The sequence below is a fragment of the Protopterus annectens genome, chromosome 1.part0, assembly GCF_019279795.1.
Source record: "Protopterus annectens isolate FY-2018-M chromosome 1.part0, PAN1.0, whole genome shotgun sequence".
Classification (NCBI taxonomy): domain Eukaryota; kingdom Metazoa; phylum Chordata; order Ceratodontiformes; family Protopteridae; genus Protopterus; species Protopterus annectens.
Genome location: NC_056725.1, coordinates 1,199,096,278 through 1,199,120,796, shown reverse-complemented (window position 1 = coordinate 1,199,120,796; position 24,519 = coordinate 1,199,096,278). Strand labels below are relative to the sequence as shown.

The 24,519-nt window shown below is 41.0% G+C and overlaps 1 protein-coding gene across 1 annotated transcript in view; it reads left to right on the top strand.

Moving 5' to 3' along the window:
• NOC4L (nucleolar complex associated 4 homolog) overlaps positions 1–24,243 on the top strand; it is a 528,079-nt gene extending 503,836 nt beyond the window's left edge. Inside the window, exons 14-15 of the mRNA XM_044065551.1 lie at positions 13,540–13,653; positions 24,069–24,243. Coding sequence (XP_043921486.1) covers positions 13,540–13,653; positions 24,069–24,182 — 228 coding nt within the window. The 3' untranslated portion in view covers positions 24,183–24,243. The remainder of the gene's footprint in view (positions 1–13,539; positions 13,654–24,068) is intronic.
• Positions 24,244–24,519: the final 276 nt, after the last annotated feature.

Genomic DNA, 24,519 nt, shown 5'->3' with positions numbered 1-24,519 from the left:
AAGACAACATACCCAACTTAATTATTATTGAGAGTAACAGGGTTGCCTGACCTTCTGTAGTACAAGTGATTGGGTAATAGCAGGGGCTTATAGGACTGAGTAGTAATTTGATCTTCTAACTATTCCATCCTTACTGGTATATAAACCCTGTGTCTGGAAAAGGTTGTGCTTGTATTTATCAGACTGTGGATGCTAATTCATTACTGAAACTAAGCAGAAATTCCTTAAGATTCCAAGAGCAGGATAAGTTATTTCGTGCACTTATTTCATTGAATTGCACTTCTGTAACGCTTATAATTGTGCTATGCAGTTAATCTACTACATTTTGCACTGTTACATAGCTTTTTTACTGTTTCACTGCATTTATGTACTGTTTTAACTGTATTTTTCATTGTTATATACTGTTTCATTACTCTAATTGCATGTTTACTGAATTACTTAACTGTAAACTGCTTTTTCATACTGTGAGTTGTATTTTCTGTTTGTGAGTGCTCTATCCATGCTTTTCTGTGCATTTTTTTTTTGAGGTTTCTGTGTTCTAGTCCATTATGTTTGCAGTTAAAAGCATTATCTTGAGTCTGCTTGTTCCTTGATCTGTTTAAAACTTTCATTTAGTGGCTACAGCTAGTAGCTGTAATAGTTTGTGTCCCCCCCCTGCCTGTTGTGGTTGTTGTGGTGTTCTTATACTTGGTGGCTTTGCAGTTGCCTGCCTATACTGTATATTTGATCTGGGACACTCATCCCAGTCTAGTGTCATTAGTTCATTCAATCTAATAGAGAGAGAACATTTGTGAAGGCCAACCCACTCAGATTATTAACCCTGAATTAACTTCTGCTCCAGCTTTCTTCATTTCCACTTTACTGGAAAAAAAACATTTCTAAACTTGTTTCCCCCCATTCCTGTAACAAGTCTAGTCCAGATACAGATTTGCTGTGTACAGGACTGTTCGTAAGCTCATGAGCCCCCCCCCCCCAGCTTAACTAGGGTTAAACTATTCCTGGCGCCATAAAGTCTGCTCTTCAAATTATTTTCCCCTTACAACTAGCCAGCTTTTTAGTTTTAGCACTCAAATATGTTTCTTTGAGCTCAGCACTTGTTCAAAACTCGTTGTAAGCACTAAATAAGCTACAAATTACTACAGCTCTCCACTTTCCTCACTTGTCTAGAGGAAAACAGTTTTTAGTACTTAATAAATAAGCACCTATCCAGGCATGTCTAAAGGTCAGCTCCCGGTGTTTTCTCCTGTCTACCTGATGGATCTGGGCATCTTGGGGCAATGTAACAATTGCCTCATGTATAAAGACAACCCTCTCTTCCTACCACCCAACACTACAACCTGTGAGAGATGCACTTATATAGCCAAACTGGAAGCAAAGCTCTCTTCCCGAAGACTGGACTAGACGGTCAAGAGGAGAAGGTAAACACTTGCACCACACCACACTCATCACATAGTCCCTCAAAACCTACACCACCAAAACACACACATAGTAGCACAAAACACACGCCTACATTTGTGGAGGCTCTCAATAAAAATCTGCCCAAACATCCGAGACCTCCAAAGCAGAAATGTAAGCAACCACCACCCCCCCAACACAACCCAAATGACACACAGCCTACAAACTCAATGTGCCACTCAACTACAGCCCATAAGGCATTATGTACCCAACACTCTAGTCATAGGTGACTCTATAGTCAGGCAAACTGATGTTCCACTCACCAGGCTAAACAACGAGAAAGTTACTGTCAGCTGCTGCCTGTCTGGTGCCAGGATCCGCCACATAACACACGCACACTGGTCACTCCACAACAAGTACAAATATGACTCTGTCATTGTCCATGTTGGTGTGAATGACCTGAGATGTACCTCCCTGGACTACATGAAGAGACGTGGAGGAGCTCTCCAATTTTGTAGCCCAGGCAGGTATGACCCTAGCCCTGAGTAGCATCCTGCCATCAACCGGAATGATACCACAGTACAAGGACAAAATGATTGACTTCAACACTTGGCTAGGCTTCTGGTGTCATTTTAAGGGAATCTAGTATCTGTCTGCCTGGGATGACATGATCGACAGACCGCGATGCTTTGCTCTTGCCACCCCTGTATTGCCTTTTTTAGGCAAGGTTCAAATGACAAATTCACCACTGTAACAGGTACAAGCAAGCAAAATCTGAGGGTAATGATCCTCAATGCTAGAAGTCTAACCCTCAAAATGCACTCTTTAAAATGGAGAACATCGACATCTGTGCAGTGACAGAGACCTGGTTTAAAGCTCCAGAGAGCACCCATGCATTACCTGGCTATAATTCATGCCACACCTTTCGGCCACCTAACCCAGACTGAAACACTAAAGGCGGAGGCGTGTCTATAGTCAATAAAGATGTCCACACCTCCAAGCTAGTTGCTCAGCATAATGCATCCGAGATTATCCAAGTGCAGCTAACTCTGGGCAAGATCCCAGTCCAAATTGTGGCTTGCTACAGACCCCCCACCATGCCCCAGGATTCCCACTCCTCTTTTCTTGATGCACTGGAAAATATTAGGGTACAACCCAACACCCTAATAATGGGTGATTTCAACTACCCCACCATTAACTGGGAAAACTACTCATGTACCAACTCTTTTGCTCAACATTTTCTGGAATTCATCAATTCTAACGCCTTGGATCAACTTATCCACACCCACACCAGGGGCAGCAATATCCTAGACCTGGTCATTACCAGCATGGGCGATTGGTGTTCCACACCAGAGGTCAATTCCTCGTTGATCTGACCACAAGCTAATCACCCTAGACATCCACATCCCGCCCCCACCCCCCATTAGGGAAACAACCATAAAAAATGTCTCCAAAGCCAACTTAACACTTCTTAAGACAGAAGTGGCAAACTTCACAACACCCATGCAGATGGACAATAGAGGTACGACTGCTGAATCCTACACAAATGCACTTTATAAGCAGTTACATGAGTACATGGATCGTGCTATCCCTAACAGAACCAAGATGCTATCCTCCAAAAAAAGGAAGCCAATCTAGTGGTCTTCTGCCATAAACAAACTCTACAACAGAAGAAAGAAACTGTTGCAAAAAAGAGTAAAATCCCATGATTGGAGGAACTCCCTGGTCAGCCTCAGTAAGAAGCTGTGATCCCTCATAAAATCCTCCAAAGCTAGTTATGAAAACAAAATTTCCACTGATTCTAAAGGCAACCACAAATCATTCTATAGCTATGTCAAGAATCTCAATGGCAACACTCGGATCTGCTCTGAGTTACAGCACAATGGCACTAAATATACAGAACCAATTGATATTGCCAAGATCCTTGCAGATAGGTTCAATGCTAACTTTACACCCCTCTCACCCCCTAAAGGGCCCATCTCTATACCGGAAGAATGCAAAGTTCCTGTAATCATGGCTGCACAGGTAAAAACCTCACTCTCCAAAGCCAAGAACACAGCATCCATGGGACCTGACAACATCCCAGGCTGCATTCTGCACGAACTACAGAATGAACTGGCACCCCACCCAAGTACCATGTTCAATCATAGCCTCACATCAGGCTTTGTGCCCATTGAATGATGCACTGCAACGGTTATCCCACTCCACAAAGGGGGAGCCACGACAGACAAGAACTACCGCCCCATTAGCCTGACGAGCCTGGTCTGCAAGGCCATGGAACGTATCATCATGGAACTCAAAAGACATTGGTAAGCTCCAAACTCTGGACCCCACACAGTTCGGGTTTGTAAAAGGCAGATCATGTCTCCTAAACCTGATAGACTTCTTTGAAGAAGTCACCAAAGCCATAGATGAAGGTAAGGTGGTTCACACAGCCTATCTAGATCTCGCCAAGGCTTTCGACACCATCCCCCACTCTGAAACTATAGATAAACTCTCTAAACTAGGTATAAATCCCTATGTCACAAGATGGGTTGCCAACTGGCTTACTGACAGAACCCACACTGTGAAAGTAGCAAACTCCAAATCCGACTTCAGACCAGTGACAAGTGGAGTACCACAGGATTCAGTCCTGGGTCCTCTCCTGTTTGGTATCTACTTCTCTGAAGTACAGGCTAACATAGAAGGTCATTGGCTAACTAAGTTCGCAGATGACTGCAAACTAGGAGCCATAATCGAAATTCCTAGCTATGTGGGCATCCTACAAAAGAGCCTCACTGAGACTGATGCCATGGTGTCAAAGCCATGGCCTCAAGCTCAATGCCAAAAAGTACATTGTCATTCCCCTTTGGTAAAAACTCTGTACCCATGAACTACCACATAGGCGATAGTCTAACACTGAAAGTGTGATGAGACCTTGGGACACAGGTGGACAGTAGTCTTTCCTTTGATAATCACATCGCCACAGTGGTCAGGAAATCCTTGTACGTGGCACACCACATCACAAAAGGTTTCTCATCCAGAAAAAGAGGTCATTGTCCCCCCTCTACTCATCACTCATTAGACCCATTATAGAGTACAATGCCCCTTTTGGTATGTACATCACAAGACATCTACAACAACTGGAAAGGCCACAGAAATACCTCACAAAGAGGATTACTGGCCTCAAACAGATGCCTTACGCAGACTGTCTCAAACAACTCCAGTTTTACTCCGTCGCATATCGCCTACTCAGAGGCGATCTCTGCATAACATACAAAGCTATGTCAAACCCAGAGCTGTTGGACATGCTCCACTTAAAGAAATCCCAATCCCTCCGAGCTACATGCTCTAGGGACCTAAACCTTGTCACCACAATAAACAGAACATGCTGGAGGGATAGATTTCTGTCCCAGAGACTTCCCATACTCTGGAACAGACTACCTATCTATGTCAAGCAGAGCTCCTCATTAGCACTCTTCAAGAAAAATCTTGATGATTGGATGGGAAATAGGAAAGTCACCCCAGGGATCACTTCTGTGGCTATACTTGACAGGGGCACAGGAAAATAATTTTCTTGGGTAGCAAAAGCCAGGGTACCTTTTTGGCTAGGCTTATATAGACCCTAGGGCCAATAGCTTAGTACCTACCAGTGAACCCAATAAACTTGGCATTAATCCATACATCACTCGATGGGTTGCCAACTGGCTTACTGACAGAGCCCACACTGTAAAAGTAGCCGACTCCAAATCCAGCTCTAGACAAGTGACAAGTGGAGTACCTCAGGGTTCAGACCTGGGGCCCCTCTTGTTTGTCATCTACTTGTCTGCAGTACAGGCCAACACTAAGGGACTCTGGCTAACGAAGTTTGCAGATGACTGCAAACTGGGAGCCATTATTGAATCCCCAGATGATGTGGATATTCTATAAAAGGGTCTTACAGAAACATATGCTTTGTGCCAGAAGCATGGGCTCAAGCTCAATGCCAAGAAATGTATAGTTATCCACTTTGGGGAAAAAAATGTACCCATGAATTACCACATAGGTAGCAGTACACTAAACACTGGAAGTGTGATAAGAGACTTAGGGACACAGGTGGACAGTGGTCTCACCTTCGATAACCACATCGCCACAACAGTCAGGAAATCCTTCTGTATAGCAAACCTCATCACTAAGGGCTTTTTATCCAGAAAAAAGGAGGTCATTGTCCCACTGTACTCATCCCTCATTAGACCTATTATAGAATATAACTCCCCATTTGGTGTGTACCTCTCAGGACATCTGCAACAACTGAAAAGTCCGCAGAAATACCTCACTAAAAGAATCACAGGCCTAAAGCAGATGCCCTATGCTGACCATCTAAAAAAACACCACCTGTACTCTGTCGCATATCATCTACTCAAAGGCAATCTCTGCTTAACATACAAGGCCATGTCAAACCCAGAGCTGTTGGACATGCTGCACTTAAATCCCAATCCCTCAGAGAGCAACGCTCCAGGGTTCTAAACCTTATCACACTGAACAAAACATGCCGGAGGGATAGGTTCCTGACCCGGAGACTCTCCAGACTCTGGAATAGACGGCCCAATAATGTCAAGCAGAGCGCCTCTTTGGCCCTTTTCCAAAGAAACCTTGATGATTGGATGGGAGACAGGAAATTCACCCTGGGGATCACGTCAGTCGCCCTTCTAGACAGGGTCCAGGGAAGTAAATAGTGTGGGAAGAAATAGCCAGGTAATTGTTATGGCTAGGCTTGTATAGGCCCTAGGGCTGATAGTCTAGTACCAACATGTGAACCATGAAAGATGAAAGTTGCATTGATCATTGAAATTGCTATACCCAGTGATAATTGTGTTTTACAGAGAGAGAGTCATAAAATACCAGAATTTGCATGCAGAAATGAGAGCAGTGTGGAAGGAGGACAGCCAGAGAGTTCCAATAGTAGTAGGAGCAATAGGTCTCATAAAAATAATTTACAGTCTTATTTAGCTATTCTACCAGTACATGTAACTCTGTATGAATTGCAGGTGCTGCGAAAATCACTTTTGGCTAACATAAAAAATTGAAACAATACTAATTTCACAAAATTTAAGCATATTTTGACTTAGGAATGGGTAGAAACCCAAAAGACTTGGAGAAATTAAACTAGGAGAAGCATCACATTTGTTGTGTTTTTCTTGTAGTGTCTGTGTGTGTGTGTGTGTGTGTGTCTGTCTGTGTGCGTGTGTCTGTGTGCGTGTGTGTGTGTCTGTCTGTGTGCGTGTGTCTGTCTCTCTGTGCGTCTGTGTGTCTGTGTGTGCATGTATATGTGTGGATCTACTTCAGACGATCGAAATGTCACATCATCGAATCACAAAACATTGAGATGGAAACAGTGAAACATGGGAACACCGAAGGATGACATCATCGAGCGACGAAACAAACCAAATACACAAAACTGTTTCAACATCATCCTGTGGAACTCACAGCAAATACTTCACTTAAAAACAAATCTAACAAACGAATATACCTGTTACAACAATTTTGCACCCCCTTAAATTATATATACCAACTCCGAGATTACACTGCATTGGGGTAAGAGTAAATTTCCCAATCCCCAATGTACCGTGATCATCATTCCATGCTACTGTGTACTGTCTGACAGCCACACTACCTGGGTGGATGTTCATGTCATCCTTCAATGTTCTCATGTTTTGTTGTTTCCATCTCAATGTTTTGTGATTTTATGATGTGGCATTTCGATGGTCTGAAGTAGACCCGTGTGTGTGGATAGATGTATATAATCCATACACATATATAATGTATATGTATGTATGTGTATATAACATATGTATGGCTCCCATTCTAATTGCTGAAATTGCATTATTCCGAAATTCACTTTGCCAAGACCAGTTGTCTGAAGTTACAGTAGTCTGAAACGGCACTTTGCCGAATTTCATTTCCACTAAATCTCTGCTTCCATGCTATCTAATGCACCATACCAGATGTTCATCGTGCATACAGCTGCAGTCATTACAGATGGGTTATCCTGCCATCAGGCGGGTCCTCGGTCGGCCGAATTCCAAAGTCTAGGTCCGGCGTCGGTTGTTGTCGCTTCTTCCCTGACGTCAGTGCAGCAGGGGTATAAAAGAGGCAGCCGACGCCATTTTCTCCAGTCTTTCTTGCCGCACAGTGCCCGAAGCAGAAGCAGTTCGCAAGTGCCGGTCGGCCAACTCCTGAGATTTACGAAAGTATTTCAGCCGAAGTCTTCTTTAAAGCTAAGTACCACGTTGGGGAAACTTTTCTTGCCTCATTCCGATGTCAGACAAAGTTAATAATTGCATTTCTTGTGGGAAGCAAATACCACATAAGGATTTCCATTCTTTCTGTATACCTTGCTTAGGGCCAGACCACGACGTCTTGGCCTGCCGTTTTTGTGCTAGGTTCAACAAGCGCACTATTAAGCACCGGGCGGAGTACGCCCTTCATTATTTTGGCAAAAAATGTAATTATATCATGTCGTCGGATACACCGACATCAGTTTTAAGCAAAAGACACAAAGACAAGGACCGACATCCGAGGTCTGCATCGAGTACTGAGACCACGCTTAGGCCGACTACCGGTTCTCCGGTTCTCAGCGAGGTGCCTACGCAGCCCCTGACTACCGATGAAACTATTTTACCGATGACTTCAGTACCCGAGGTCGCAGGCTCCTCAGTCTCCATTCCCACTGCAGATACCGATGCCACTCTTGGCGGGGAAACTGAAAATTTAGTGAGGCCTGCCACTTCTGAAGGCGTCTTCAGGCCTTCCACCTTCTCTATTAAATCCTTCACTAAATCTAAAGCTGCCATGAAAACTAAAAAACAGGGTCCTCAGACCTCCTCTCAAGGCCCCATGCCTAAAAAGCAGATGCTTAAAATGGCTGAGGATTTGATAACTCTCATCAGGGGTTCTCAACCCCCCTCTGACAAAAGACCCAGATTGGAGGAAGACTACCCTTCTTCAGACCAGGCTTCTATTACCTCAGACCATTCTGAGGACCAGGATTATGCCTATTCCCCTTTTGAAGACTCTGATGCTGAGGAGTCTATTCCCTCGGTCTCCCCCCCTGAGGACTACTCTTTTGGGGAAACCCTGCATACATTGAGGGAGCACTTCCACTGGGAAGGCCAAGATTACTCAGATTCCAAGAAAAGGCTCAGGGAATTTCTGCTGCTCCCCCAGCATAGGCCCCTGGCTATCCCTCCTGTTTTAGATATTTTGGATGCTGTGTATGCAGAAGCCAGTCTTAATCTAGATTCTTTACCTCCAGCCCCTGTTAAACCAGACAGGTATTACCAGGTTCCTGATTCTCACCAGTTCCTTTATAAAAGCCGTACTGCTGACCCAGAAACAATTTCACAGGGTCCCAAGAGAATAAAGGCCTCTACTGCTAAAAACCCTTTACCTTCAGAGAGAGATTCCAGAGCATTAGAAAGGTGGGGGAAAAAGGTGTATACATCTGCCACTTTAACCATGAGGGCATTAAACTGTCAATTTCATATGTTAAAGTACCAACAGTTTTTGTTATCTCAGCTGAAAAGCAAAATGACACAAACAGAACAACCAGATTTGAAAGAGTTGCAGGATTTGTTGCATGGAGCAGAGCAAGTGGGTAAACCTACCTTGCAGTGTGGTTTTGATGCTTTAGAGGCCTCATGTAGAGCTGCTGTCACGGGGTCTGTTATACGTAGACATGCTTGGCTCAAAGAGCAAACCTTACCAGATCATGTCAAAGCAAAGTTATTAGATGCACCACTTCAAAAAGATATATTGTTTGGTGTTAAAGCTGAGGAGGTACTAAAGAAAATGGAGGAAAAAAAGAAATCTATGCAAACAGTAAAAGATTTCTTGCAGGTACAACCTCCACGCTTCAGCAGAAACTGGCCTTCAAAAAATTGGTCCTTTCCAGCCACGGACAGACCTCAAAGGGGCAGATACAGACGCCCAAGGGGTAGAGGTCAACCTCAAGGATCTTACAGAGCTAGACAGTGGCAAGCACCAACCCCAAGAGGTGGAGAAGATAGATCACAGTCATTTAGAAAACAGACACAATGACGTCCCCCTATGCCTGCCAAACAAAGCTTTAATGGCAGCACCTTTGGACGGAAAACTGGCATTATTTTCAAAAAACTGGCACATTGTTACAAAAGACAAATGGATTCTGGACATTATAGACAGAGGCTACAGGTTCCACTTTCACACCCTTCCAAAAATGAGAGGCTTGCCAAACCTGCCACAAAATCAAAGGGCAGAGGCACAAAGACAAATTTCCGCTCTCATGGATATGAAAGCGATTCAAGAGGTACCTGCAAAAGAACAAGGTCAAGGTTTTTATTCCAGACTATTCCTGGTACCAAGGAAAGACAAAGATTGGAGACCCATCTTAGACCTATCCATCCTAAACACATATCTACAGGTGCCAAAATTCAAGATGCTCACATTACAGCAGCTTCTTCCCATGCTGGGCAAGGAATCTTGGCTGTTAACATTGGACCTCAAGGAGGCATACCTGCATGTCCCTATCAGACCAGATTGCAGAAGTTACCTCAGATTTTTTGCAGGTTCAACCCATTACCTATTCTCTGCATTGCCCTTTGGCTTATCTACTGCGCCCAGAGTGTTTACGAAATGCCTGGCATCAGTAATTGCCTTCTGCAGACAACAAGGAATACAAATCTACCCATATCTGGACGACTGCCTGATCCAAGCAGACAGCAAGGACATTCTATTGCAGCATCTGGCGTTTGTAATAAAACTGTTAAACTACCTGGGATACACAGTGAACAAAAAGAAATCAAAACTAATACCTTCTCAACAGATAATTTTCCTGGGTGCCAGCTTAAATACAACCACCCAGATGGCCTACCTCACGCCGGACAAACAAGGGCAACTGTCTCAATACTTCAACAAAATGGCAACTTTCACCAGACTAACTGCAAGGAAAGTCCTGCAGGCTCTGGGATTCATGGCATCTTGCATCCTTCTAATACCATGTGCAAAGCTGCATATGAGGAAACTACAATGGTACCTAACAAACCTATGGTCTCAACACAGCCGTAGCTTGGAAACAATTATACCACTCATTCCATGCCTTCAAAAGGAATTTTTGTGGTGGGCTCAAGCATGCCAAAGAAACACAGGTCTCCCTTTCTGTGTACCTCAAGCAACTCAAATCATCACAACGGATGCCTCAGACAACGCCTGGGGTGCACACATGGCAGATCAGTGCATTCAGGGAAAATGGTCCCAAAAAGAGAAGCACCTACACATCAACCAAAAGGAGATGCTAGCCGTGCAAAATGCTCTTATGACCTTCAAAGACCTACTGCATCCAGGCCAGCTATTGATCAGGACAGACAACACCACAGTCATGTGGTACATAAACAAACAGTGGGGAACTCATTCATACCCTCTGTGCAGGCAAGCCATGACACTATGGAACACAGCACTGGAATTACAAATTCAACTACAGACACAATTCCTGCCAGGGAAGGAAAACATACTGGCAGACAACTTAAGCAGAAATATGACAGACCCACACGAATGGAAGTTGCATCCTCAAGTCTTCTCAAAGATAACTCAGGCATGGGGACAGCCAGACATAGATCTATTTGCTACCCACAGAAATTACCAGTTGGAAAAATTTTGTTCAAGGACCTATCATCCACAGGCCTGGAAAGTGGACGCACTCTCTTTCAATTGGACAGCATTGACAGTCTATGCCTTCCCGCCTCTTCCTCTACTGACCAAAGTTCTATTAAAAGCCAGAGCAGAGAAGCCACAAATGATTCTCATTGCTCCAGACTGGCCACGACAACACTGGTATCCTCTCCTAAAGAGCCTGACACACTCCCCACCATGGATCCTACCTCTAGTCCCTCTTCTGTTGTCCCAGCACAACTACAAAACTCTTCACAGCCAGCTCAAAACCCTAAATCTAGCTGCATGGAGAATACCTTAATTTCCCAACAGACTCTCCTCTCCAAGGAGGTGCAGGATGTCATCTTGGAGGCCAGAAGACCCTCTACTAGAAAAGCCTACTCCGCCAAATGGAAACGATTTTGTTCCTGGAATCAAGAAAAGGGCCAGAATCCTTGGGTAATAAATATACCTCAAATTTTACAGTACCTAGCTGAGATGTTAAACAGTGGCCTTTCCTTCTCCTCCATCAAGATCTACGCTTCAGCCATTTCTGCACAATACAATACAGATCCTCCTTTATTCTCACATCTTCTATTAAGGCAGTTCCTCAGAGGGGCAAAAAATATAAAACCCCCCCGGAAACCACCAATCCCAGCTTGGGACCTCAACTTCATATTGGAAAAGCTGACCCTGCCTCCCTTTGAGCTGGCTTCTTCAACAGAGCTACAATACTTGTCATGGAAAACCGCCTTCCTTCTGGCTATTACCTCAGCACGCAGGGTTTCGGAACTACAGGCCCTCATGGCTGTGCAACCATTCATCATTTTCCATCAGGACAGAGTTTCCTTACGAACCAACCCTACCTTCATGCCAAAGGTAGTATCCAGTGTAGCTTTGAATCAGACTATTCATTTACCTACCTTTTATCCAAATCCACAGAACAAAGGGGAGAGACTACTACATTCCTTGGACATTCACAGACAACTTCGTTATTGCTTGGACAGAACAAAGCCATTCAGGAAATCTGAGCAGCTCTTTGTGTCCTATGCTACAGGTGCTCAAGGAAAGGCTATTTCCAAACAGACAATTTCAAAATGGATAGCCCACTGCATACGCTTTTGTTATTCATTTCATGGAAAATCTGTGCCTGTATACATCAGATCCCACTCCACCAGGGCTACAGCTACCTCTGCAGCTTTCCTCACCCTACCAAGGACATTTTGGAAGCAGCTACTTGGAGTTCAGTGCACACTTTCTCCAAGCACTACCACCTTCCACTATACTCAAAATCTAGAGCGGGCTTTGCCACAGCAGTCCTGCAGGGCATCCTCGCCTCCTAGTTCCACTTAGTGCCTACCATCCTTACTTAGCTTTGGGATTCTACCCATCTGTAATGACTGCAGCTGTATGCACGATGAACATAGTACAGTTTTGTACCTACCATAAATGTAGATGTTCGAGTGCTCATACAGCTGCAGTCCAGGTTACCCTCCCTCCATCCCCTCTTAGGACAGGCCTTATGACAAACACCTTTATCATACAACCTATTTGGGGTATTCTTTTATGGTGTATTTGCTTGCAACTACTGTTTTTGATTTATCTACATTGCATGTTTGCATAATATTATGTTTTGCTTTCCTTCTGGGGGCACCTGACATCTGGGGCAAGAAAAACTGAAGAAAATGGCGTCGGCTGCCTCTTTTATACCCCTGCCACACTGACGTCAGGGAAGAAGTGACGGCAACCGACGCCGGACCTAGACTTTGGAATTCGGCCGACCGAGGACCCACCTGACGGCAGGATAACCCATCTGTAATGACTGCAGCTGTATGAGCACTCGAACATCTACATTTATGGTAGGTACAAAACTGTACTTTATGCAGGTAGGTGTACAGCTATGTACATTGTGGAAAGCAAAAAGTGTACATTACTCTATTATAAACTGAGATCGCACTACAGTATGGATGGACATATATAGCCTTGTCACTGTAGTGCGATCTCAAAATTGGTATGTACAATTTGCAGGTGGTGTGGGGGGCACACGGGCACTTGTCCCCCTGCAAAAATTAGAGAAAAATTAGAGTATTTGTTTTAGTGTGTGTTGTAGGTGTTAGTGATTGACTTGTCGGTATTTTGCATTTTGGATTACTGTAACTTTGGAGAACTGGTCTCAGCAAAGTGAATTTCGAAATAATGTAATTTTGGCAATTAGAATGGAATCCATGTGTGTGTGTGTATATATATATATATATATATATATATATATATATATATATATATATATGTATATATATATAAAAATAAATAATACACACACAAAAGATAGTAATGATGTGCTTTATCAGAAAACATTAGGATTTAATAGACTTTGGGTCGTGGTCCAGCTAGAATTATCAGAAATTGACAAACATTGTAGGAGATGAGGTTGGTTGTTGCATGAAGTCCTTGGTGTACTAGATTCAGAAGAATAATATTTTTTTCTTTCTTCCCCACGTGTAGACACTTCAGAACCATTATCATCCTGATGTTGCCACTGCAGCGATGGCCATCAGTCAGCCATTGTCTGTTACTGAGGTGGACATCTCAGAGCTACTGGACATCTCTGCAGATGAGGTATGTGTACTGCTATTTTTCAGAAACTGCTGGGGGTTTGTGAAGGAAAAAGTCATCCCAACAAACCAGTAAAATATGATAAAAATTAAATACTTGTGAAAGTACAAAATTCAGTTCATTAAGTAAACTGAACATTTAATGTCTGTTACAATCCACTGCCATTGTGTGCAGGGCAGAGAAAAAGTGGTTGCTTTACTCTAGAATTTAACCAACCTTATTTATGAGTGGTGACAGTACAGTTTCCATTGTGGGTTTTGTAGATTCCATGCATGTATGCCTTCCTAAACCACATCATATGGGTGAGTATTATGTTCTATAAGTCATTTATTACTGCAGTTTTGTTTTCTAGTTGCTTGCATGTATAGGAATCATAGAAGTGAAAGGATATTCGCTGTAGTTCTGGATGTGAGCCCAAGACCTCCAGCATACTATGCTGATGTCACTGTTGACCAACAAAAGCCTCTGGAGAGATAGATATTGATTTCACCTATAAAGAGCCTTATCTTTTCAATTAGAAACCACTCAGCATGGTGATTAAGGTAAAATTGCAAACACACATACTCAAGAATACTGAGAAAGACCTCTGTTTTGGTGGTGGTAGTGATAGAAGTGTAAAGTATAATAGCTGTCAACGTGCAGGAGAAATTGTGTTGTATTTTTTACTTGACTTTTTTTTTTTTTTTTGCTTTGTTAGGGGCATCTTTCTATACAAACTGTATGTGTCAAACATCAGTTATTTAACCTTGTAATGTTTAATCTGAAAAATTTAGTTGGCACATCAAAGTATATTGCTTGTCCCCTGTTTCTATTCTTTCTGAGTTACGCAGTTTGATTTAGTGCCCTGTGTGTCTATCAGTGCAGTGGACAACTGATTGTGGTTTTATTTTCCTTTTAATGATTTTCTGTTTGGTCGGGAGGGGGCATTGAAATGTTTTGCAGCATGGTCTCTGGTCCCAGTTGTGGACAGAAAGGATCCTTTGGGTCAGTCCACTTCATGGCTAAATACATTTACCTTATTGTGAGGAGGTACAGCAGATCCCCGTTTATGGGATAGGTGGGAAATTAGACTTGCTCACAGGTAACCAGCAGTTGTTAAATTGACCAAATGAATGCCAGTACAGATGTCATACTGTGCTGAATGTGTTAGTGGAATAATTGGGACAGAAAGGATAAATGGTGTTCAGGGTAGTGCTGCTATGTTCTTATCTTCAGAATAGCCACAGATTGAAACAGAAATGAGTATATTAAAGCAAGGAGGCAAAAGTGTCCAGAAAACAGTACAAGTCACCAAAAATATACAAACCTAGACACCAGAAGGACTAGTGCACGAAAAAAAAATCCACTCCAACTGTCCGGCCAACACAATTTATTCCAAACATACAAAAAATGTACAAATGATTAACACTCAACTAGATCACCACATTTTCGTCCTCACCAAACAGGACTCCTTCAGATACTTCAGGGACAAATCATTGCCTCTATATAAACCCCTCCCAATCAGTTTAATAACACAATTATGCAAATACTAATTAGACAATCAAACAACCTAACTTTTAATACCATAAAAATGCTGCATTTAAAATCATTCTAAAATTCTAAAAAAATTGAATTATACATTTAATACTTTAAAGATAAAACATTTAACAAACATAGACATTGTTAAAGTTCTTAACCAATAACAACAAAATGTTTTCAGAGGTTTGCAGATCTAAGCTGAAGAACAGGAGCTAAGGAAATATGTTCATTAAGACCTGGAAGCCTGTTGGCTTCCAGTTTTAACTGCCAAAAGAGCTTTCGGAACTCTATCATTGTTTCCCAGGGACCCCCCCCCCGGGATCAATTTCCACTTTTTCAATCATGTAAAAGCCAAACACTGCCATTGTACATGTAAGACTGTGCATATATAAAGCATTATTTTCATCTTTTTTTTTATATCATTAAGGTGTTCATATGTACACCTTTTAAACTTCCTAGTGGGCTTTCCTATATAGAAAACACTACATGTTTTACGTATAACGATATAAATCACTCCTATGGTATCACAATTGGAAGAAAACATTAGTTGTAAGCCTTATTTTCCTCTCCTTTAAATATACTGAATCCCCCTGCATTATATGGGAACATTGGGAACAGGAATCGCACTTGAAAGTCCCTCTCCTTTGTCTGCTTAATTTGGTTTTTCAACCCTCTAACATTTCCTTGATATTTCTACCCTTCCTGTAAGTAAATTTAAGGGGGTCTTTGAACAATTTGTCTAGGTCAGAGTAGTTGCCAAACTTATTCCAGTCGTTGGTAACGATATTCTTAATGGTGGGTGCAACTCTATTATAATTTATAAGCAAGTTACTACTCCAATTGGTCTCCATGTTTGTCTGTTCAGCATTGTTCGTTCCTCTCTACTCAAGGACACCTAAAATGGGTGCAAACTTGCCCCTCCTTTCCTGTCTAATCTCCCCCAAGATTTGTTCTAGCAACCCTGTTGGGTACTTTCTTTCCAAAACATATCTTTCACTAACCTACTCTCCCTCTCTAAATCACTATCCAAAGTAGTCATTCTACTACTCCTAATTAGTTGCCCTTTCAAAATGCCCTTTTGTTAAAAAGGGTGGGCACTGGTGAAAAATAAATAGGATTTAGTGAATGTATTTTTCCTATACACGTTGGACTTGAATTTCCTATCTTCCGGGATTTTTTTCTAACAAAACGTACAAATACTGGAGTTTCACACGAGAAATATTGTGGGTAAACCTTAGAAATTCAGTAGTGGTATTTATGTATTCAATAAATTTATTAAGTAATCTTCTGTCCCAGTCCAAAAGATGCAGATGTCATCTAAATAACATCTGCAGTAGTAGTTCCAATACTGCACGTATTCAGAATGAAATACAAATTTTTCCTCAAGTGGACAAAACCGAGTTTGCATACACAGGGGCAAAACATGCCCCCATGACTACCCCGCTAGACTGTTTAAAAAATTCCCCCTCCAAATAGAGAAAATTCTGTTTAAGTACCATTTCCATGAGTCTAAAATAACTGTTAGCATGTTTTCATTGAACCCCCCCCCAGCCCGGAGGGCCTCCTCAAACCAATCCAGTCCTAATTTTGGGGAGTATAACATTAAATAACTCTTGAATGTCCAAGGTAACAAAAATGAAGTCATCCTGATATAAGTTATCAGTAATGCTCCGTAGGAAATCCCATGAGTCTTTCAGAATACCCACCTTTTCGGTCCACATCTTTTTCAGCTTTAAATCCAAAATTTTAGCTAAAAGATATGTTTTTGACCCCATAGCAGCCACAATCTGTCTAAAAGGTGGGTTATCTGCATCTTCATGGACCTTGGGGATCCCAAAAATTGATGGTATTTTAGGTCTTTCCATTCCCAAATAAGTATATGTCTCCTGGCTGATCAACCTTTCTCAGAATAAATCTATTTTTCCTATACCCTGCATTGATTTTGTTTCAAGAAACTCAAGTATATCTATCATCATTTAAAATCTCCAGCATTTTCCCTGAATATAGGATGCTGTCCATGATTGCTACTCCTCCACCCTTATCGGGTTTCATAACCCTAACATGCTCATTATTCTTCAAGGTATCCAGTAATGTATATTCTTCCCTACTCAGGTTATAGTGCTTTTTAGCTTTGTTGTAACTCTGCCTAAGCTCCATTTCTACCTGAGTTTCAAAGTTCTTCAGCTGTGGGTGGAGGGGAGGGTTAACGGGAACACTATCTCCATTACACCACTCATTAGGCAATAAAAGTTCAAGATTTTTCTTTCTCAAGAAGAGTTTCAAATCTATAAGAGTACTTGTGATTTGGCTATGGGTACTGGGTACAAACTTCAATCCCTTGCTAAATAAGCTGAAATAAACGTTGTCAATATTCAAGCCACTAAAATTTTGGTATATATGTCTAGCACCGTCCACTAAAATGTCATCTTCCCCTATTGTATTAGAATCTTTAGAATTTAATACCACCTCGTGTTTGGGTGTCCCCACCTGTTGGAGTAATAGTTCATAGGAACCTTTTGTTTGATCCTCGCTGACTGTCTCAGTGTTGGAAAATCTAAAGGGTCATCCAAGTCATACATCTCGAGTTCATCTAGATAGTGAGAATGGGTTGTCGTCCCCCCTTACGTTCCCTTCCCTTGAGTCACTGTCAATCCTCCCCTGTTCAAAATGATTTTGATAATGTCTATTGGGTAGGGTCCTAAGCTTAGGTGTAACTACATTGCTCTCTGTATTCTAAGACATCTCTATCCACTTTTTTACATTTTCTATTAAATATATATTAACATGTTTCATCTATTTGTTTCTTCACGTTATAGTATTTTGACTTTTCCTCTTCCGCAGTAAACAAGTCTGTCACAATGGCCTTATTGATTTCATCTATCTCAGTGAACAATCCATCTATTTCTCTTTCGTTGTTTTTAGTAATTGCTCTTAAAATGTCCAGTCCACACAGGTTAAAGATCTTAGTAAGCTCCTTATGAAATTCGCTACCCTCCTTAATGTTATTAGGGTATTTATAAATGCGTAGTTCCTTAGGGACAATCCCTCTTTCCATACATTCCTTCAAATAACTGTAGTCAATGTTTAAAGTTTTATATTTCAAAATCAAATTGTATAAAATATCAATATTCTTACTATAGGAGTTCACTCTATTATCGGTTACCATTACCTGTGTGTCATGACAATAATTAGAAAAAGAACAATTGTTTTTCAACCAGTTGGTGACTGTGTTACCCCCCCCCCCCCAGTTCATATGTTCAGTGTCCACAATATGATTGCCACTAATGTGGCTTGAAGCTGAATGGAGCGACTATTCCATCTTCTAGTTTACCCGATACAGACGGTAATGAGGCATATTTACTTCCAGGAGGTGTGGTCTTGGGACGTAGAACGTGGAAGGAAGTCACCGGATGTGACGGGTTCTCAGTCTGGAAGAAGAAGTAGGCAACCAAGTATGGAAGAGCGAGATGCCCAACCAGGCACTTCTGATCGTGTGGATATGACTTGAGTCTGGAAGTGGATCTAAGAACAGGACTGTAAGGAATTTGAGGATTCCTAACAATAAACAAGGTGACTTTACTAATTCAGCTTCGAACCACATTAGTGGCAATCATATTGTGGACATTGTGTTACCTTCCCCCCAGTTCATATGTTCAATGTCCATAATATGATTGCCACTAATGTGGCTCGAAGCTGAATTAGTAAAGTCACCTTGTTTATTGTTAGGAATCCTCTCGTTGCTTTCAGTCCTGTTCTTAGATCGACTTCCAGACTCAAGTCATATCCACACGATCGTAAGTGCCTGGTTGGGCATCTCGCTCTTCCATACTTGGTCGCCTATTACTTCTAGACGGAGAACCCGACTTCACATCCGGTGACTTCCTTCCACGTTCTACATCCCTAGACCATACCTCCTGGTTGCCTGGAAGCAAATATGCCTCATTACCATCCCTATCGGGTAAACTAGAAGATGGAACAGTCGCTCCATTCAGCTTCAAGCCACATTAGTGGCAATCATATTGTGGACACTGAACATATGAACTGGGGGGAAAGGTAACACAGTTACCAACTGGTTGAAAAGCAATTGTTCTTTTTCTAATTATTGTCATGACACACAGGTAACGGTAAGCGATAATAGAGTGAACTCCTATAGTAAGAATATTGATATTTTATATGATTTGATTTTGAAATATAAAACTTTAAACATTGACAACAGTTATTTGAAGGAACGTATAGGAAGAGGGATTGTCCCTAAGGGACTACGCATTTATAAATACCATAATAACGTTAAGGAGGTAGCAAATTGGAGCTTACTAAGATCTTTAACCTGTGTGGACTGGACATTTTAAGAGCAATTACTAAATACAATGAAAGAGAAATAGATGGATTGTTCACTGAGATAGATGAAATCAATAAGGCCATTGTGACAGACTTGTTTACTGCGGAAGAGGAAAAGTCGAAATACTATAACGTGAAGAAACAAATAGATGAAAAATGTAAATATATATTTAATAGAAAATGTAAAAAATTGGATAGAGATGTCTTAGAATACAGAGAGCAACGTAATTACCCTAAGCCTAGGACCCTACCCAATAGACATTATCAAAATAATTTTGAACAGGGGGGGAGGGTTGACGATGACTCAAGGGAAAGGAACCTAACGGGGGACGACAACCCATTCTCACTATTTGGATGAACACAAGATGTATGACTTGGATGACCCTTTAGATTTTCCAACACTGAGACGGTCACAGAGGATCAAACAAAAGGCCCCTGTGAACTATTACTCCAACAGGTGGGGACACCCAAATACGAGGCGATATTAAATTCTAAAGATACTACTACAACAGGGGAAGATGAACTTTTAGTGGGCGGTGCTAGACATATATACCAAAATTTTAGTATTTATATTTATACTGGCTTGGATATTGACTAGGTTTATTTCAGCTTATTTAACAAGGCATTGAAGTTTGTACCCAGTACCCGTAGCCAAATCACAAGTACTCTTAAAGATTTGAAACTCTCTTTGAGAGAGAAAAATCTTGAACTATTATTACCTAATGAGGGGTGTAATGGGGATAGTGTTCCCGTTAACCCTCCCCTCCACCCACAGCTGAAGAACTTTGAAACTCGGGTAGAAATGGAGCTTAGGCAGAGTTACAACAAAGCTAAAAAGCACTATAACCTGAGTAGGGAAGAATATACATTATTGGATACCTTGAAGATTAACGAACATGTTAGGGTTATGAAACCCAATAAGGGTGGAGGGGTAGCAATCATGGACAGAATCCTATATTCAGGGAAAATGTTGGAGATTTTAAATGATGATGATAGATATACTAGACTTTCTAGAAACAAAATCAATGTAGGGTATAGGAAAATAGATTTTATTCTGAGTGAAATGTTTGAAGAACGGTTGATCAGCCAGGAGCCATACTTATTTGAGAATGGAAAGACCTAAAATAACATCAATTCTTGGGATTCCCAAGGTCCATAAAGATGCAGATAACCCACTTTTTAGGCCGATTGTGGCTGCTACGGGGTCAAAAACATATCCTTTAGCTAAATATTTGGATTTAAAGCTAAAGAAGATGTGGACTGAAAAGGTAGGTATTCCGAAGGACTCATGGGATTTCCTACGGAGCGTTACTGATAACTTATATCAGGATGACTTAATTTTTGTTACCTTGGACATTCAAGATTTATTTAATGGTATACCCCACAAATTAGGACTGGATTAGTTTGAGGAGGCTCTCCGGGCTCGGGGGCGTTTCTATGAAAACAAGCTAACAGCTATTTTAGACCTCATGAAAATGGGATTTAAACATAATTTTCTCTGTTTTGAGGGATAATTTTTAAACAGTCTAGCAGGGTAGCCATGGGAGCCTGTTGTGCCCCCATGTATGAGAACTTGGTTTTGTCCACTTGGGAGGAAAAATTTGTATTTTATTCTGAATACGTGCAGTGTTGGAACTACTGTAGAAGTTATTTAGATGACATCTGCATCTTTTGTACTGGGACTGAAGTATTACTTAACAAATTTATTGAATACATAAATACCATTACTGAATTTCTAAGGTTTACCCACAATATTTCTCGTGAGAAACTCCAGTTTTTGGACGTTTTTAGAAAACATCCCGGAAGATAGGAAATTTAAGTCCGACGTGTATAGGAAAAATACATTTTCTAACTCCTATTTATTTTTCACCAGTGCCCGCCCTTTTAAACAAAAGAAGGGCATTTAGAAAGGGCAATTAATTAGGAGTAGTAGAATGACTATCTTGGACAGTGATTTTGAGAGGGGAGAGTAGGTTAGTTTAAGATATGTTTTTGGAAAGAAAGCATCCAATAGGGTTGATATAAGAAACCTTGGGGGAGATTAGACAGGAAAGAAGGGGTAAGTTTTTGCCCATTTTAGGTGTCCCTGAGCAGAGAGGAATGAACAATGTTGAACAGACGACCATGAAGACAAATTGGAGTAATAAGTTGGTTTTAAATTGTAATAGAGATGCACCCACCATTAAGAATATTGTCACCAGCAACTGGAATAAGTTTGGTAACTACTCTGACCTAGGCAAATTGTTCAAAGACCCCCTTAAATTTACCTATAGGAAGGGTAGAAACATCAAGGAAATGTTAGAGGATTGGAAAACCAAATTAAATAGACAAAGGAGAGGGACTTTCAAGTGCGGTTCCTGTTCCAAATGTTCCCATATAATGCAGGGGGATTCAGCATATTTAAAGGAGAGGAAAATAAGGCTTACAACTAACGTTTTTTCCAGTTGTGATACCATAAGAGTGATTTATATTGCTGTATATAAAACATGTAGTGCTTTCTATATAGGAAAGACCACTAGGAAGTTTAAAAGGCGTATATTTGAACACCTTAATGATATAAAAAACAAGATGAAAATAATGCTTTATATAAGCACAGTCTTATATGTACAATGGCAGTGTTTGATTTTTATGTGATTGAAGAAGTGGAAATTGATCCCGGGGGGGGGGGGTCTCTGGGAAACAACGACAGAGTTCCCAGAGCTCTTTTGGCAGTTAAAACTGGAAACCAACAAGCTTCCAGGTCTTAATGAACATATTTCCTTAGCTCCTGTTCTTAAGCTTAGATCTGCAAAGCTCTGAAAACATTTTGTTGTTATTGGTTAAGAATTTTAACAGTCTGTTTGTTAAATGTTTTATCTTTAAAGTATTAAATGTATAATTCCATTTTTTAGAATTTTAGAATGATTTTAAATACAGCATTTTTATGGTATTAAAAGTAGGTTGTTTTATTGTCTAATTAGTATTTGCATAATTGTGTTATTAAACTGATTGGGTGGGGTTTATATAGAGGCAATGATTTGTGCCTGAAGGAGTCCTGTTTGGTGAGGACGGAAACGCAGTGATCTAGTTAAGCGTTAATCATTTGTACATTTTTTGTACATTTGGAATAAACTGAGTTGCCTGGACAGCTGGAGTGGATTTTTTTAATGCGCTAGTCCTTCTGGTATCTAGGTTTGGATATTTTTAGAAAAGAGTATATTGGCACATTTTTTTTTGTTTTTTGCTATCAGATTTTTTTCCACTCATCGCAGTTAGCAACCGTTTCTCAAGGTAATCAGGCTGTGCAGGTCACTGGATCTGTGTAGCATACTGTGGTCTGGTGTGAAGTTCAGACTCTGAAGGGAAGGTTGGTTGTTTTTAATTATTTATTGTAATATGGAGAGTAACCACAGCTTCCCATAGTTTTTTGAGAGTCTGGAAGATGTTTATAATTGTAGCGTGTTTGTCACTGAATTATGTTCAGGTTATGTGGGCAACAACCAATTGTGCGCCAGTTGTGTAAAAAAAAAAAAAAAAAAAATCGGATAATCAAAATGTGTAGATTTCTGTGTTGGTTGCGTGCTTGTTTGCTGCTGTTGAAGTTAGAAATAATGTGGTAAGTGTAACTCGTTCTTTGTAATAATTCAGGTTAAATTACTTTTAAGTAGATGTTCCTAAAAATAAATGACAAGAAATTCATACTTTCACACTTGGTACAGGGGGGTCCTGTGAATCTTGCAAACCAAGAAGCCATGAGATGGAGCCACCATCCATGCAACCATAGAGGTTCCTTATAAGGGCTTAGGCATGCTGTCATCCCAGTAGCCTGAAACTCTAGTTTCATTGCCCCCAGGATCAGGGCCTTCTGCATTTAAGGGAAGAGCCGGATTGTGTCCATGCCAGAGAACTTTTCAGCAATCCTGCTTGTGTATCATTGCATCATTTTCCATGGCATAATTCAGGGACGCTTATACTGTAACCTTCCCCCAATTGCTTATGTGCATGTCTGTCACAGAGGGTCGTACAGTACCTCCTAGCTATGTATACACACTTGTTTGCTTCCTTGTATTCACAGTGGGAGGTTATTTTTATAGGCTTATCAGTGCCAGGTTCACACCTCCTATCTAGTCTTGTGCACTGGGTTTGATTAACACATTGATCAAACTGCCCCCATTCCCATGGCATGTAGGACTTACTGCAGCCCTCCAGTGCAGCCTTCACTGCCTGAGCCACTAAAAAGCTCTGGTTGTCTTTGTCGTAATCATGGCTTTGTCCCTCTGAGCCATAGAGCTGGGGCACAAGATGTACTTATTTGTACCATTTTTGATAGATTTTTAATATGATGCTGTTGATTAGTTAGGTGCAATGTCTGATCAGCTGTCACTCTTTGAAGAACTGGTTTGTATGATGCATGCATATTAAGAAAGGACAATTGTTATTTGAAAACGTTAGTTTTATTTAGTGTAATTTGTCTTATTTTGCTATACTATGCAAACACATTTAGTTGACTGTTCTGTAAAATATTATTTTGATTATATTTTGCAGTATTTTTCACTGAATTGATTTGTTTACTTTCTCAACAGATGGTTGCAAAAGCAATGAAGAACCGATCAAAGGTGGTCCCATTAGAGTTTCAACCAGTCCGAGGATTATTTGGAAAGAAAGATATAATGAGCCAGTACTTCATTTTAGAATAGCTATGCATCTTTATGTATGTTTGTATATCAGTATATGTCTTTTGTTAATAAAGATTAGAAAGGAAACAAAAATATATGCTTTAGGTTTTGTGAATGTGAACTGTGCGGGGACACACTTGTCTTGTCACCTTATGTTTGCTTGACTGCAGAAGGAGACTCCATATTCCACCTCTCCACCATTCCTGTTTTATTTTTCCTCAGCCTGCCACTAGTCCTGTTAACTGCCAGTCATGGATTCACTCTCTGCCACCTTTTCTATTAATTCATTCAATGGGTCATGGTCCTTTTTAAAATATATACATTTTCTTTAATATAAAGAGTAGCTGAAACCTACAAT